Here is a 13,392-nt window from a genome sequence, read left to right as displayed (position 1 = left end):
CATCAACTGGTTGCCTCCCTCACACAACTGGGGTTGGGGAGTGAACCTGCAACACAGGTACTGGCTCTTGACTGGGAATCGAATCCGTGACCTTTTGGTGCTTGGGCCGACATTCTAACCACTGAGAAACACTGGCCAGGGCTCAATGAATAACTTTTTAAAAAATCTTTATTGTTGAAAGTATTACAGATGTTCCCTTCTCCCCCAATTTCTTCTAACCTACTTCGTCCCCTGCCCCCACCATTTGATGATTAACTCGTAAAGATAAATTTATAGAAGTCCAGAGGAATAGAAATTTAAAAAAATAAACTTTTATAAGAAAGATCTGTCTGTCCGGTGTGACTCAATGGTTGAGCATCGACTTGTGAACCAGGAGGTCATGGTTTTATTCCCAGTCAGGGCACATGCCTGGGTTGTGGCTTGATCCCCTGTGTGGGATGTGCAGGAGGCAGCTCATCAATGATTCTCTCTCATCATTGACATTTCTCTCTCTCTCTCCCTCTCCCTTCCTCTCTGAAATAAAACATATATATATATATATAAAAAGCAAGTAGATCTTAGCTCAGCCAGTGTTGCTCAGTGGTTAAGCATTGACCCATGAACCAGGAGGTCATGGTTCAATTCTGTTCAGGGCAGGTGCCTAGATTGTGGGCTGGATCCCCAATGGGGTCATGCAGGAGGCAACCAATTGGTGATCCTATCTAATCATTGATGTTTCTCTCTCTCTCTCCCTCTCCAAAATCAGTAAAAATATATTACAACAACAACAACAAAAAGAAATTAGGTATGCTTAAAAAAAGGAAAGTAGATCTTAAACATTCTCATCGCAATAAAAAAGCTATGTGAGAATATGTATGTAAACTAAACTTATTGTGGCAATCACTTTGCAATATATACATTTATCAAATCATTATGTTCTATACTTTAAACTAATACAATGTTATACGTCAATTATATCTCAATAAAACTGGAAAAAATAAAAATTTTAATTTTTAAAGTTAATTTTAGAGTTAAAAGAAAAGCTGTGAAGATAGTACCAAAATATTACATTAGACTAGTTTAATGGTCGGCAAACTCATTAGTCAACAGAGCCAAATATCAACAGTACTTTTTCAAAATAGACTCGCCCAGGCCGAAAAACGACTTCTGCGCATGGGCCACGAAGTTTCAATCGCACTGTATGCGTGCCCACACGTGGTATTTTGTGGAAGAGCCACACTCAAGGGGCCAAAGAGCTGCATGTGGCTCATGAGCCACAGTTTGCCGGCCACGGGACTAGTTCATTTGTCACAGTTAACGACTTACAGTGATATATTATTAGCTAATTGATGTTATTATTAACTAAGTTCCATACTTTACTTAGATTTCCTTCGTGTTTGCTTCATGTCCTTTTCCTGTTTCAGTATCCCATCCAGGATACCACATTACATTTAGTCATCGTCATCTCCTTAGGCTGCTCTGGACTATGACAGTTTCTTATACTTTTCTTTTTTTAAAATATATTTTTATTGATTTCAGAGAGGAAGGGAGAGGAAGAGAGAGATAGAAACATCAGTGATGAGAGGGAATCATTGATTGGCTGCCTTCTGCACGTTGGACTGAGCCCGCAACCCAGGCATGTGCCCTTGACTAGAATCGAACCTGGGACCCTTTGGTCTGCAGGCCGACACTCTATCCACTGAGCCAAACCAGCGAGGGCTCTTATACTTTTCTTGCACACAATATCAAGGGTACAGTTTATCAACATGACATCACTATTGTTGATCACCTGGCTGAGATAGTGTTTGTCAGTTTTCTCCACTATAAAGTATTTCACCCCCAACTTCCACACTGTACTCTTTGGAAGAGTGTCACTTTGCACAGTCCATACTTAGGAGAGGGGAGTTAATGCTTCACCTCCTTGAGGGCAGAGTATCTACATAAATTTGGAATTCTTCTAAATGGAAGATTGATCTATTCTCCCATTTATTTATATATTCAATCATTTATTTATATCCATATGAACTCTTGAATATTTATGTTATACTTCAGGTTATAATCCAATACTAATTATTTGCTCAAATGTTTCAGCTTCGGCTACTGGGGGCTCTCAGTTAGCTCCTGTATCTCTTTGATATAGTGGTGTGTGTGTGTGTGTGTGTGTGTGTGTGTGTGTGTGTGTGTTTAGCACCTTCCTACTTGGCATTATAAGATGCTCCAGGCTCAGCTTGTATATTTCCTGCCCCATCCTAGAATCAGCTATTTCTCCAAGGAACGAACCATGGTTCCTTTTATTGAAGAATGATATTAAAAACCAAGATCTGGGTGCAAAGTATATATATTGCTACTGGAGTGTCATTGTTTCTAGGTCTGCTCAGCTGACAGAGCAAGGAAAAATATGTGTGAATACTATCTATGTATATACACATACCTATACATGTTTTTTAAAAAATATTTTATTGATTTTTTTACAGAGAGGAAGGGAGAGGGATAGAGAGTTAGAAACATCGATGAGAGAGAAACATCCATCAGCTGCCTCCTGCACACTCCCCACTGGGGATGTGCCCGCAACTAAGGTACATAAAGTACCCTTGACCGGAATCGAACCTGGGACCCTTGAGTCCGCAGGCTGATGCTCTATCCACTGAGCCAAACCGGTTGGGGCCCTATACATGTTTTTACATGTATCCACTTGTAACCATATTTAACTTCATATGAGTTCATACTGATGCCTCCAACTCTAATCTATTACCACATGGATCATTCTAGCCTCTTCCACTTGTTTATCTGCAATCTCCCACTTCAACAGTGAGAAACTACCCCCACCATCTATTTACATAATTGTTCAATTTTAGTACACATACAGAGTGATTTCTGATGTGTTAATACATATCCCTATGGGAAACAACGTTGTCAACTACGGTACAGTTCTTACATGCTGCTCCTTTGGCCTTTGGTCTTAGAGCCACCACTCATTTTCAAAGTTACATAGGTCAGTACCTTTTTCCTTTACTCTCTTCAGTGAAGTTGTTTCACGCATTTATAATACAATTAGTTTCTCATAGTCTGCATTCCATTCTGGAATTCCCTGATCTACTAAATTATTTAAATTTTTTTTCATACATTAAAGTAAACTCTGTATATAAAGTTCTATGGATTTTTGACAAATACATAGTATCATGTACTTACCATTACTGTATCATACAAAATACAATACCATATAGAATTTTATCACCCCCCCCAAAAAAATCTGTGTTTCACCTACTCAACCCTTCTCCCACCCAGACTCCTGCAGTCACTGATGTGTTTATCAACTCCATGGCTTTGCCTTTTCCAGAACATCATATAAATAGAACCATACAATATGTAGCCTTTTCAGACTGACCTCTTCCACTTAGCAATATACGTTTAAAATTCATCTGTCACAACAGCATGAAACCTATCAAAAGGGAACGGATGAAGAGGGCGAAGGGGGTTGATATACGGTAACTAAGGGAGACTAGAGTATGATGGATCATAGAATTGTACACTTGAAACATATAGTTTTATTAATCAATGTCACACCAATAAATTGAATTAAAAAATAAAATTTAATCTCAGAAGGAAGGTGGGGTTGGGTGAGTGGGAAGAGATCAAACAAAGAACTTGTAAGCATATATGAATAACCCATGGACACAGACAATAAAGCCTGGGGTAGGGGGCAGGGGTGGGCTAGAAATGGTCAATGGGGGACAAAGGGGACATATGTAATACTATCAATAATAAAGATTTAAAAATAAAATAAAATTTATCTATACCTTTGCATAGCTTGATAATTCATTCCTTTTAATTACTGAATAATATTCCATTGTGTGGCTGCCACACAATTTGTTTATCCACTTATTGAAGAATATCTTAGTTGCTTCCAGGTTTTGGTGATTAAGAATAGAGCTGCTATAAACATTCACATGCACGATATTATATAGATATAAGTTTTCAAATCAGTGGGTAAATACCTAGGAGTGCAATTGTGAATTGTATAGTAAGACTATGTTTAGCTTTATAAGAAATTTCCAGGTTGGCCACTGTGGCTCAGTGGTTGCGCATTGACCTATGGATCCAGAGGTCACGGTTCAATTCCTGGTCAGGCCATATGCCCAGGTTTTGGGCTCTATGCCCAGTGTGGGGTGTGCAGGAGGCAGCCAAGCAATGATTCTCTCTCATCATTGTTGTTTCTATTTATCTCCCTTTCCCTTACTCTCTGAAATAAAAATAAACAAATAAAATAAAATAAAATAAAATAAAAAGAAATTTCCAACCTCTCTTCTATAGTGGCTGCACCATTTTTCATTCTCACTAGCAATGAGAGAGTTTCTATTGCTTTGCATCCTTGCCAGCAATTGATATTGTCATTTATTTGGATTTTAGCCATTCTAATAGGTGGAAATAAAAATTTAAAGAAAGGATCTTGATATACAAAGCTACATTTCTCTTCAGAAAGTTTGTATTGATTTCTCTGGAGTAACTTTTGTGCTTATACTCCTTTGTTCCCCACATTTAATCAGGCACCAAGTCATGCTGATTCTTTATACTTGCTGACAGTTCCTTTTTCTGCATTGTGACAGCCACTGTTCTGATCCAGGCCTTCATTACCTCACACCTGGACTTAGTGCAATAACAAGATTGCTTGTTTCCTAGACTCCAGTATCTCCTATTCCAACCCGACTCACACAACATAGCCAAAACAACAAAAAATTATAATCTTCTTTTAACAATTTTTATCTTGGTAACTTTGTTCTCCAAGGCCTACAGTGGGTGGCCTGTTGAACCAAACTGAAAGCCTTCAGTCCAGTATTCAACATTTATGTAACTAAATTTCTCTTTAATCCCATTTCCAATTTCTCCACACTAACCAACTTAGTCTTTTTACCTGACACAGAATTTGAAGACTTCCCATTCTTTGTCATCATTCCTAACATTCCTTTCCATTTGGAATGCTTTGTCTCTTCTATTTCCCTCAGTCAGTGTCCTAGCTCAAAATGATCATAATCAAAGCTTTTTCCTAAACAAACTCACTCCATTTTGATTTCTCTTTTAGTTCCCATTTATTCAATACTGTAAAATAGTTATACTGTCTTGAATTAGATTTTCTGTTACTTAAGACTGTTCTCTATTATTCATGTGCATTCTTTCAATCTAACCATCAGTCAATAAGTACATTCATCAATGTAACAGAAAAGAAATACATGAAATATTCTGATTCTTTTACATTTTCTCTAAAGCTCTTGACACAGTGCAGGAATTGAATAAATGCTAGTTGAATTAACAGATTTAAAAATTGCACAACTGGACTTCCAATCAAGATAGTGGCACAGGTAAATGTGGTACTGGAACCCTCCCACGACCACATCAAAATTATAACGAAACTACAGAATAGTCGTCACTCAGAACCACCTGAAATCTAGATGAATGGAAATCCTACAACTAGGGATTTAAAGAAGCCACATTGAGATTGGTAGGAGGGGCAGAGACTCAGAACAAGCTGGTCCCACATCCACACCAGGCCCCCAGCCCAGGGTTCCAGTGCCAAGGGAAAGAAGTCCCCATAATTTCTGGCTGTTAAAACCAGTGCGGATTGTGGCTAAGATGGAGGGCTGCTGGGGTCCCAGGCAGTTCCTCTCAAAAGGCCCGTGCACGGACTTCCTTGGACTCACTCCCTCTGAGCTCCCGTGCTGGGGCAGTAGCTCATAAGGAACTAGGGACACATGGGGTTGGAACTAAATTGTCTGGCATTAGGGAGAGAGCTAGACAATAGTGCTGGCAGAGGCCATTGTCCTTTTCTGAGATCTCCCAACAGAGCTGACAGGTGGGCACCATATCCGAATCTCCATCAACCTGGCTCACATTGTTCCCCCTGCCCTGGTGATTCTAAGACCCCACCCTACTCAACTTGCAGGCCTACCCAAGCCATTTCTAGGGGCTTTTCCATAAAACTGGCCTCTCTTGTCTCATGCTTCAGACTTCCTAAAATCTCTCAGACAAACAGCATCCAGCCTCTGCATACCCTATACCTCTTGCTAAGTGGCCCCAGGCCCGGCAATAGTGGCAGCCAGCCTTGGTTTGCAGCTTGGCCTCTCCTGGGCACTTCTGAGCCCAGCACAAACAGCAACCATCTGCAGATTGCTCTTTAGCTTGTGCCAGGTGGCCCGAGGCAGGGCATAGGCCAGTGATGGCGAACCTTTTGAGCTCGGCATGTCAGCATTTTGAAAAACCCTAACTTAACTCTGGTGCCGTGTCACATATAGAAATTTTTTGATATTTGCAACCATAGTAAAACAAAGACTTATATTTTTGATATTTGTTTTATATATTTAAATGCCATTTAACAAAGAAAAATCAACCAAAAAAATGAGTTCGCGTGTCACCTCTGACATGCGTGTCATAGGTTCGCCATCACTGGCATAGGCAGTGGCTGACCTTGCACTTCCCAGAAGGCCCAAAGCCAGTGTACCCAGTAGGTAGCTTCAGACCAGGCCAGATTACCACCATACCACCTCCACAAGCAACACATTCAATGGGTGGACTCGGTGAGCACCAAAGCCCCACTGAAGCAAGTCTTGCTCTGTAGAGTCGACTCTTGCACAGCAGCCCCCTCATTGTAGTTTCAGATGGTCCTCACAGCTAATCCCCCTACGGGGTCAGTCCCTCCCATTGATGCCAACAGCAATCAAGGACAGTGCACACAGCCCACACAGGGTGCATTTGTAGCACCCAGTGTGGGTGACTGGGGAGGCTGTGCCACTGGGCCCTACAGGACACCTACTCTACCAAATATGGGAGACATAGCAGTTCTATCTAATACAGAGAAACAAACATAGAGAAGCAGCCAAAATGCAGAGACAAAGAAACAGATCCCAAATGAAAGGACAGGAGAAATCTCCAGAAAAAGAATTAAATGAAATGGAGGTAAGGAAACTACCTGATATAGAGTTCAAAACAATAGCTATGCCCCACTGGTGTGGCTCATTGGTTGAGCGTTGGCTCAGGAACCAGGAGGCCACTGGTTTGATTCCCAGTCAGGGCACATGCATGGGTTGTGGGCTTGGTCCCCTGTGGGGGGCATGCAGGAGGCAGCCAGTTGATGATGTTTCTCTCTCATCAATGTTTCCGTCTCTCTATCCCTCTCCCTTCCTCTCTCCCTAAAAAAAAAATCAATAAAAAACATATCAAAACAAAGCAAAAAGCAATGGTTTATACGGATGCTCAAGGAACTTAGTGAGAATTTCAACAGCATGGAAAAGGACATAGAAACCATAAAAAAGAACCAGTCAGAAATTACAGATATACTAACTAAAATGAAGAATAATTTACAGGGAATCAACAATGGAGTAGATATTGCTGAGAATCAAATCAGCGGTTTGGAATATGAGGAAGCAAAAAATACCCAATCAGAAGAGCAAAAAGAAAAAATTATCCCCCCAAAATGAAGATAGTGTAAGAAGCCTCTGGGATAACTTCAATTGTACCAACATTCGCATCATAGGGATGCCATAAGGAGAAGAGAGAGAGCAAGAAATTGAAGACCTACTTGAAAAAATAATGATAGAAAACTTCCCTAACCTAATGAAGGAAGTAGACATACAAGTCCAGGAAGTACAGAGTCCCAAACAAGATGAACCCAAAAGGCCCACACCAAACACATCATAATTAAAATGCAAAAAGTTAAAGACAGAGACAGAATCTTAAAAGCAGTAAGAGAAAAGCAATTCATTACCACAAGTGCTTCCTGGAGGATAGAGAGTAGGTTAGAAAGTTAGACATCTGTAGCATTGTTTGTTCTACCACCCCCCAAAAAAGGAGAAACAATCTAACTGTCCATCATTACAGAACTGGACAAATAAATGGCATAATCAGTCAACAGAATAGTATGAAGCAGAAAACAAGAATGACAGAGTTCTCTGAATACTAACATAGAATACCTCTAGAATAAATTAGGTGACAAAAAGCAAGATACAAAAGTGTGTATAGTATGCTGTTGCTTGTGTTAAAAAGGCAAAAAATAAACTGACATGTATAGAATTGCTTATATATGTATAAAATCTCTAGAATGATATTTAATAGCCCAATAATATAGTTTTCTTGTGAAAGGGAATCTGGGTGATTAGTGGGCAATGTAAAAGACTCCTTTTTATCATATTCTTAAAATAATTCTTAAAATTTGAACCATGTAAAAATATTAACTACTTATATTTTTTTATTTTATATGTATATATTTTTATTGATTTTAGAGAGGAAGGGGGAGGGAGAGAGAGATGAAACATCAATGATGAGAGAGAATCATTGATTGGCTGCCTCCTACACACCCCACACTGGGGATCGAGCCCGCAACCTGGGTATGTGCCCTTGGCCGGAATCGAATCTGAGACCCTTCAGTCCACAGGCTGATGGCCTATCCACTGAGCCAAACAGGCTAGGGCAACTATTTAGATTTTTAAACATGAAATTACATGGTCTAAGAAACAGTATAGTTGGAGAAATGAGAAGATAAGTTAAATGTTTCCAACTGTTAAAAAGGGAGAAAGATAGCAAATGTGGTGGGTGATAGTTAGGGATAACTCCAACTACACAGTTAATTAGCGGGTTTATAAGAAGGCTATAATGTTTGGAGTATTATATCAGATTAATGATTGACAAAGTTCCTCTGCCATGGATGGTAACATGAAATCAATGTGATAAGCGGGAAGAGCATGTGTTTTGAGGTGAGGCAGAACTAAATTCAAATCCTAGCTATTCCATATAATGGCCTGGACTGACATGCAGAAATTAAATATCTTGAGGAAATGCAGATTGGAATGAGAGACCTATCTGTAGCTAAAGTCTCTGTATGTACAATCTAGTTTGTCAACCTCATATATATTTTTTTAATTTTAAAAGACTGATGATTTAATAGGAAAATGAGCAAACTTTTTTAAAAATTATTTTTATTGATTTCAGACAGGAAGGGAGAGAGATAGAGAGAAACATCAATGATGAGGGAGAATCATGGATTGGCTGCCTCCTTCACGCCCCCTACTGGGGATTGAGCCCGCAACCCGGGCATGTGCCCTGACTGGAATCAAACCCAGGACTCTTCAGTCTGCAGGCCGACGCTCTCTCCACTGAGCCACACCGGCCAGGGCAACCTCATATTTCTTATGAGGAATTTAGTCTTTTATTACCTCAGAAGTTTTAAAAATTCTTGGTCTATACAATGTTTCCCCTTTCCTTTTCCTTCCCTATGTGAAAGATGGTTAGAAAAAGGTATTGTTGTTTTTTAATGTTTTCAGGAATTCATCTCCCTTTAAAATATATTTTAATTGATTTTAAGGGGAGGAAGAGAGAGGGAGAGACATAGAGAGAAACATTGATGGAGAGAGAGAAACATTGATGGGTTGCCTCCTGACTGGGGACCTAACCCACAACTTGGGCTGGGAATTGAACTGCTGACCTTTCTGTGCACGGGACCACGCCCAACCAACTGAGCCATACCCACCAGGGTGGAAGAGAGTGTTTTGAAACCAAGTACAATTCTACCCCAATACATATTCCTACTCATTTTCTAAGGGAAAACATTTATTCTAATGCTCTTTTCTAACTAAAATATTTTTAAGAAGGATTTTTCTTTCTACAACTTATTAAACATTTGAAAAATCAGTGTATTACCTTTTTTTTATTAGGAAATATCATCTTAAGAGATAACATATTGGAACTAAGATTACCCACCAAATCACACTAATACTTATTGATATTTTACATTGAATACATTGAGTGAGAATTTATATATTCACCAGTTAGTTTTCACATTTGTAAAACCACATGAATGTGGTTTATATGGAAATATTAAATGATTTTAAATACAGACCTTATATAGCAGTCACTAAGTCTAGGAGATTGGCAGTTCCTAACTCCCATACTTACTGTCAAACTACTGACAGTGACTTAGGTAAAGGTCCAGGAGGAAAAAAAGATTATTGCTCAATCATATTTTCCTGGCTAACAGCAGGGTTGGTTGCTAGGTATTGAGGAGTATTTTTTTTTATATATACTGAGAGAATATTTTTGTCTCATACTGGAAAAAGATGTATATACCTAAATTTCCTCTGCCCTTGAGTTCCATTACATTTGTTTAAAGAATTTAATGAATTTGTTCAGGGAGTTGCATCAGAAATTATTTTTGTATTGGTGGTAGGAATGACAAATAGTTCCTTTGTAATGTTGCACCAGTCAATACCTGTTTTTGCCTAAGGATATATCCATACCAATTCTGGATAATCCAGCTTTGAAGTGGGATGGGCAGTGCTGGGTTTCTTTTGTTGGTGTTATTAGTTTGGGCTGTGACCTAGTCACACATGGCCTTAAAAACTTAAACAGCACCGAGGATATGGGCTAATTAAGTGCCACAAATTCTAACTACAGCCAGTGTGTACTTGGCATTTACATCAAGATAGTTTTCTAGAAAAGGTACCAGACTCTTTTCCCATTTTTTTTCACAACTTATTAACTAGGAAGAACATTTACCTAACGTGCTCTGCTCATAGGAAACACTCTTTTTTTTTTTTTTTTGCATGTGAAATGCCAAATGAGCAATGACTAAACCAAAGCAATTTTTACAATCTTCAAAACGTTCTTTAAATAAATGTTAGGCAGAATCTTTTTAAAAGTCATTTTTAAAAAATCATTATATTCTTTACAGAATTTTCATATTCCAGTTCAAGGGGGGGAAGGTTTGAAATATTAAATATTGCACAATCAATACAAAGTCCTTTGTTAAAGTTGCAAAAGAGGCGACAATGCCAAATCGTTTGCTTTTAGCCAGTCTCCTTCGGCTAAGTATCATGCAGACATTCTCTGGGTCAAAGGACATTTGCCATACAAATACGAATTTCACCAAGGGTCTTTCTTGTGATCTTTGATCATAGGATTGGCTGGAGCAGGAGCATTTTTAAACCCCTCTTTACTGGCAAAGGAGATAAAAATAATAGAGGCAGAGCTCCCTAGAGGGGACGAGACCCCCTTTCGCCAGCCTTCCATTGCATCGCAGAGCTCCGACAAGAATCAGTAGGGTTGGCAGGACTCGGGGGTAGGTGGAGAACTGGAGAGTAGCTAACAAGAATGAGTTTTTACTGTATGTTTGGCACTTTGCTAAGCGCCTCATGTCATTATCTAATTTATTCACAGCACCCAATGAGGGAGGTATTAATATGACCCGCATTTTACTGACGAACGCACTGTAAGTCACTGAGATTAAACAACAAACGCCCGGAGGTCACACAGCAGACTCGTGGCGGCACCAGAGCTCGAAATTGTTCCAGCGCTCGCACCCTTTTAACCACGGCGTTCGGCCCCGCGGTCTGACTCCGCGCTCAACGCGGTGCCTTTCCCCTCATTTCGTGGGACAGTTCCCAGTACTGAGGCATGGCGCTGTCCAGCCCTCGGGCCCGCTGCCTTCCACCAGCCAGAGAACGCGGCCCCGCGGGGCGATCCCGCCCGCAGGTTGTAGAACTGCCACGTCCCGGCACGCGCGTGGGCCGAATCGTCCGCAGGCGGCCACCCCGAGCAGCCTTCAGAGTCTCCTGAAATCCTCGCGCTGCGCTCCGTTCCGAAAGGCCGGGGGCGCGCGGCAGGACCGGCCCTGACCCTCACCTCTCGCAACCCCCTACTCCGGCCCGAAGAGCCTGAGGCAGATAGTTCAGAGGCGGCAGCCTCACCTGTCCCAGAAGAGCGACTGCTCTAGTGACTGACGCTCTGCTCCTCCAACCAGGGCCTGGCGGGAAGGTGGGGCCTAGCTGAGACTGACTACTTTTCCCGCCAATCCCGGTGCAGCAAACCTCCGGGTCGCAGTCTCCGCGACTGGCGCAGAGCGACAGGTGGGAGCTGCGTTATCTCCGCGTCTCTTGCTTACTTGAGGTAGAAGCTTCCCGCGCGCATGGCGAATTCTACTCCAAATCTCACCAATTCTTGCAAGTCGTCACCTCAGCCTTCATTTTTATCAAAAGTGGAAATTCCCCAACCCTTTCCCGTCACCTCAGATGGGGGCAGGATGAATAGTACTCTTACTGACCAATTGTACCACGCGACGTCCTGTGACACAGTGACCGACACTTTACGGCGCCAATGAAGTCTCCCACTGTCAGGGGTCACTATGACTGACCACAAGGCCAACTAATCCACTTTAAGGTCGTGACGCGATAGTCAGAGAATTTGACCAATAGACGTAGAAAAAGACCGGAAGTCAGCGCGCGCGGAATAGAAGGCGGGTGTTCGCAACCGCCTAGGCCTGCGCAGGTCAACGCAGCTTGGGGGCCCCGAGCCAGCGAGCGGCGCGTGACGAAGAGCCTGAGCGACGGGTAACTTTGGCCAATGATCTGCAGCCTCTTTGGAGCTCTAGCCAGTGGCGAGTGTGGGGGGCGGGAGGCAGCAGGTTAGGCAGTGAGAAGTTAGTGGCGCTACTGGGACGGGGGGAAGGAGACGCTTCTTCCTTCTGCTGCTTCTCTTGCTCCCGGGATCGGCGGCGGCGGTGGCCGCGAGTGACTCTGCAGTGTCTCCGGCTCCGCGTGCGAAGCATGCTGACCGACGGCGGAGGCGGCGGCACCTCCTTTGAGGAGGACTTGGACTCTGTGGCTCCGCGATCCGCCCCAGCCGGGGCCTCGGAGCCGCCTCCGCCGGGAGGGGTCGGGCTGGGGATCCGCACCGTGAGACTCTTTGGGGAGGCTGGGCCTGCCCCGGGAGTCGGTGGCGGCGGCAGTGGTGCGGGCGTAGGGGACGCGGCGCTGGATTTCAAGTTGGCGGCTGCTGTGCTGAGGACCGGGGGTGGAGGTGGTGCCTCTGGCAGCGACGAGGACGAAGTGTCAGAGGTACGGTTCCAGGACCCCCCACTTCCCACACAACGTGGGGGCATGAAAGCTCGTGGGCTGGTACAGGGCTGGGGCCACCCTCCCGCTGCCCGGGCGGAGTCCGCTGACAGCGATCGGCTCCAAGGCGGCAGTGGCAGCGGTGCGGGCCTAGTGCTCCCTCAGCTTGACTCTTCAGCCCGTGGTTCGAGCCGGACCGGTTCCCGTCACCATCGTAGACCCACAATGGGGAGTCCTGTGGTCTCTGAGCTTCGCGCGGGAACGAGGACTCGCCAGGCCAGGCTTCCCTCCCGCCTACCCCGCTTTGGAGTTGGGGGGGTGGGGGGGGGGCGGGGTCTTGCCAGAGTCTCTGCCCTTGGTACTGAGAGCGAGACAGAGAGACTGAGACAGAGACAGGGAGGCAGGGCTCGCTGAAGTTGAGGGATTGGACAATTATTTGCCTTCTGCTTTACCTGTGTATGGAAGTCGGGTTCTTGATTCCCTTCTTTAGTTGGAGACAGGTGAGTGTTAAGGAGCTTCCTGGCTTTACCCTGATCACGTGAGC

General features: G+C 43.1%; 1 protein-coding gene across 5 annotated transcripts in view; it reads left to right on the top strand.

Annotated features, from left to right (window-relative positions):
• Positions 1 to 12,434: 12,434 nt before the first annotated feature.
• ANKHD1 (ankyrin repeat and KH domain containing 1) overlaps positions 12,435 to 13,392 on the top strand; it is a 127,511-nt gene continuing 126,553 nt past the window's right edge. For all 5 annotated transcript variants that reach the window (XM_070414815.1, XM_070414817.1, XM_070414818.1 and 2 more), the window contains exon 1: positions 12,435 to 12,851. In XM_070414815.1, coding sequence (XP_070270916.1) covers positions 12,561 to 12,851 — 291 coding nt within the window. In that variant the 5' untranslated portion in view covers positions 12,435 to 12,560. The remainder of the gene's footprint in view (positions 12,852 to 13,392) is intronic.

The sequence above is a fragment of the Myotis yumanensis genome, unplaced genomic scaffold (assembly GCF_028538775.1).
Source record: "Myotis yumanensis isolate MYYU_CA2020_CCGP unplaced genomic scaffold, mMyoYum1.0.hap1 SCAF_5, whole genome shotgun sequence".
Classification (NCBI taxonomy): Eukaryota; Metazoa; Chordata; class Mammalia; order Chiroptera; family Vespertilionidae; genus Myotis; species Myotis yumanensis.
The sequence above is the reverse complement of the archived record's forward strand: the minus strand, read 5'-3'. Positions and strand labels throughout refer to the sequence as shown.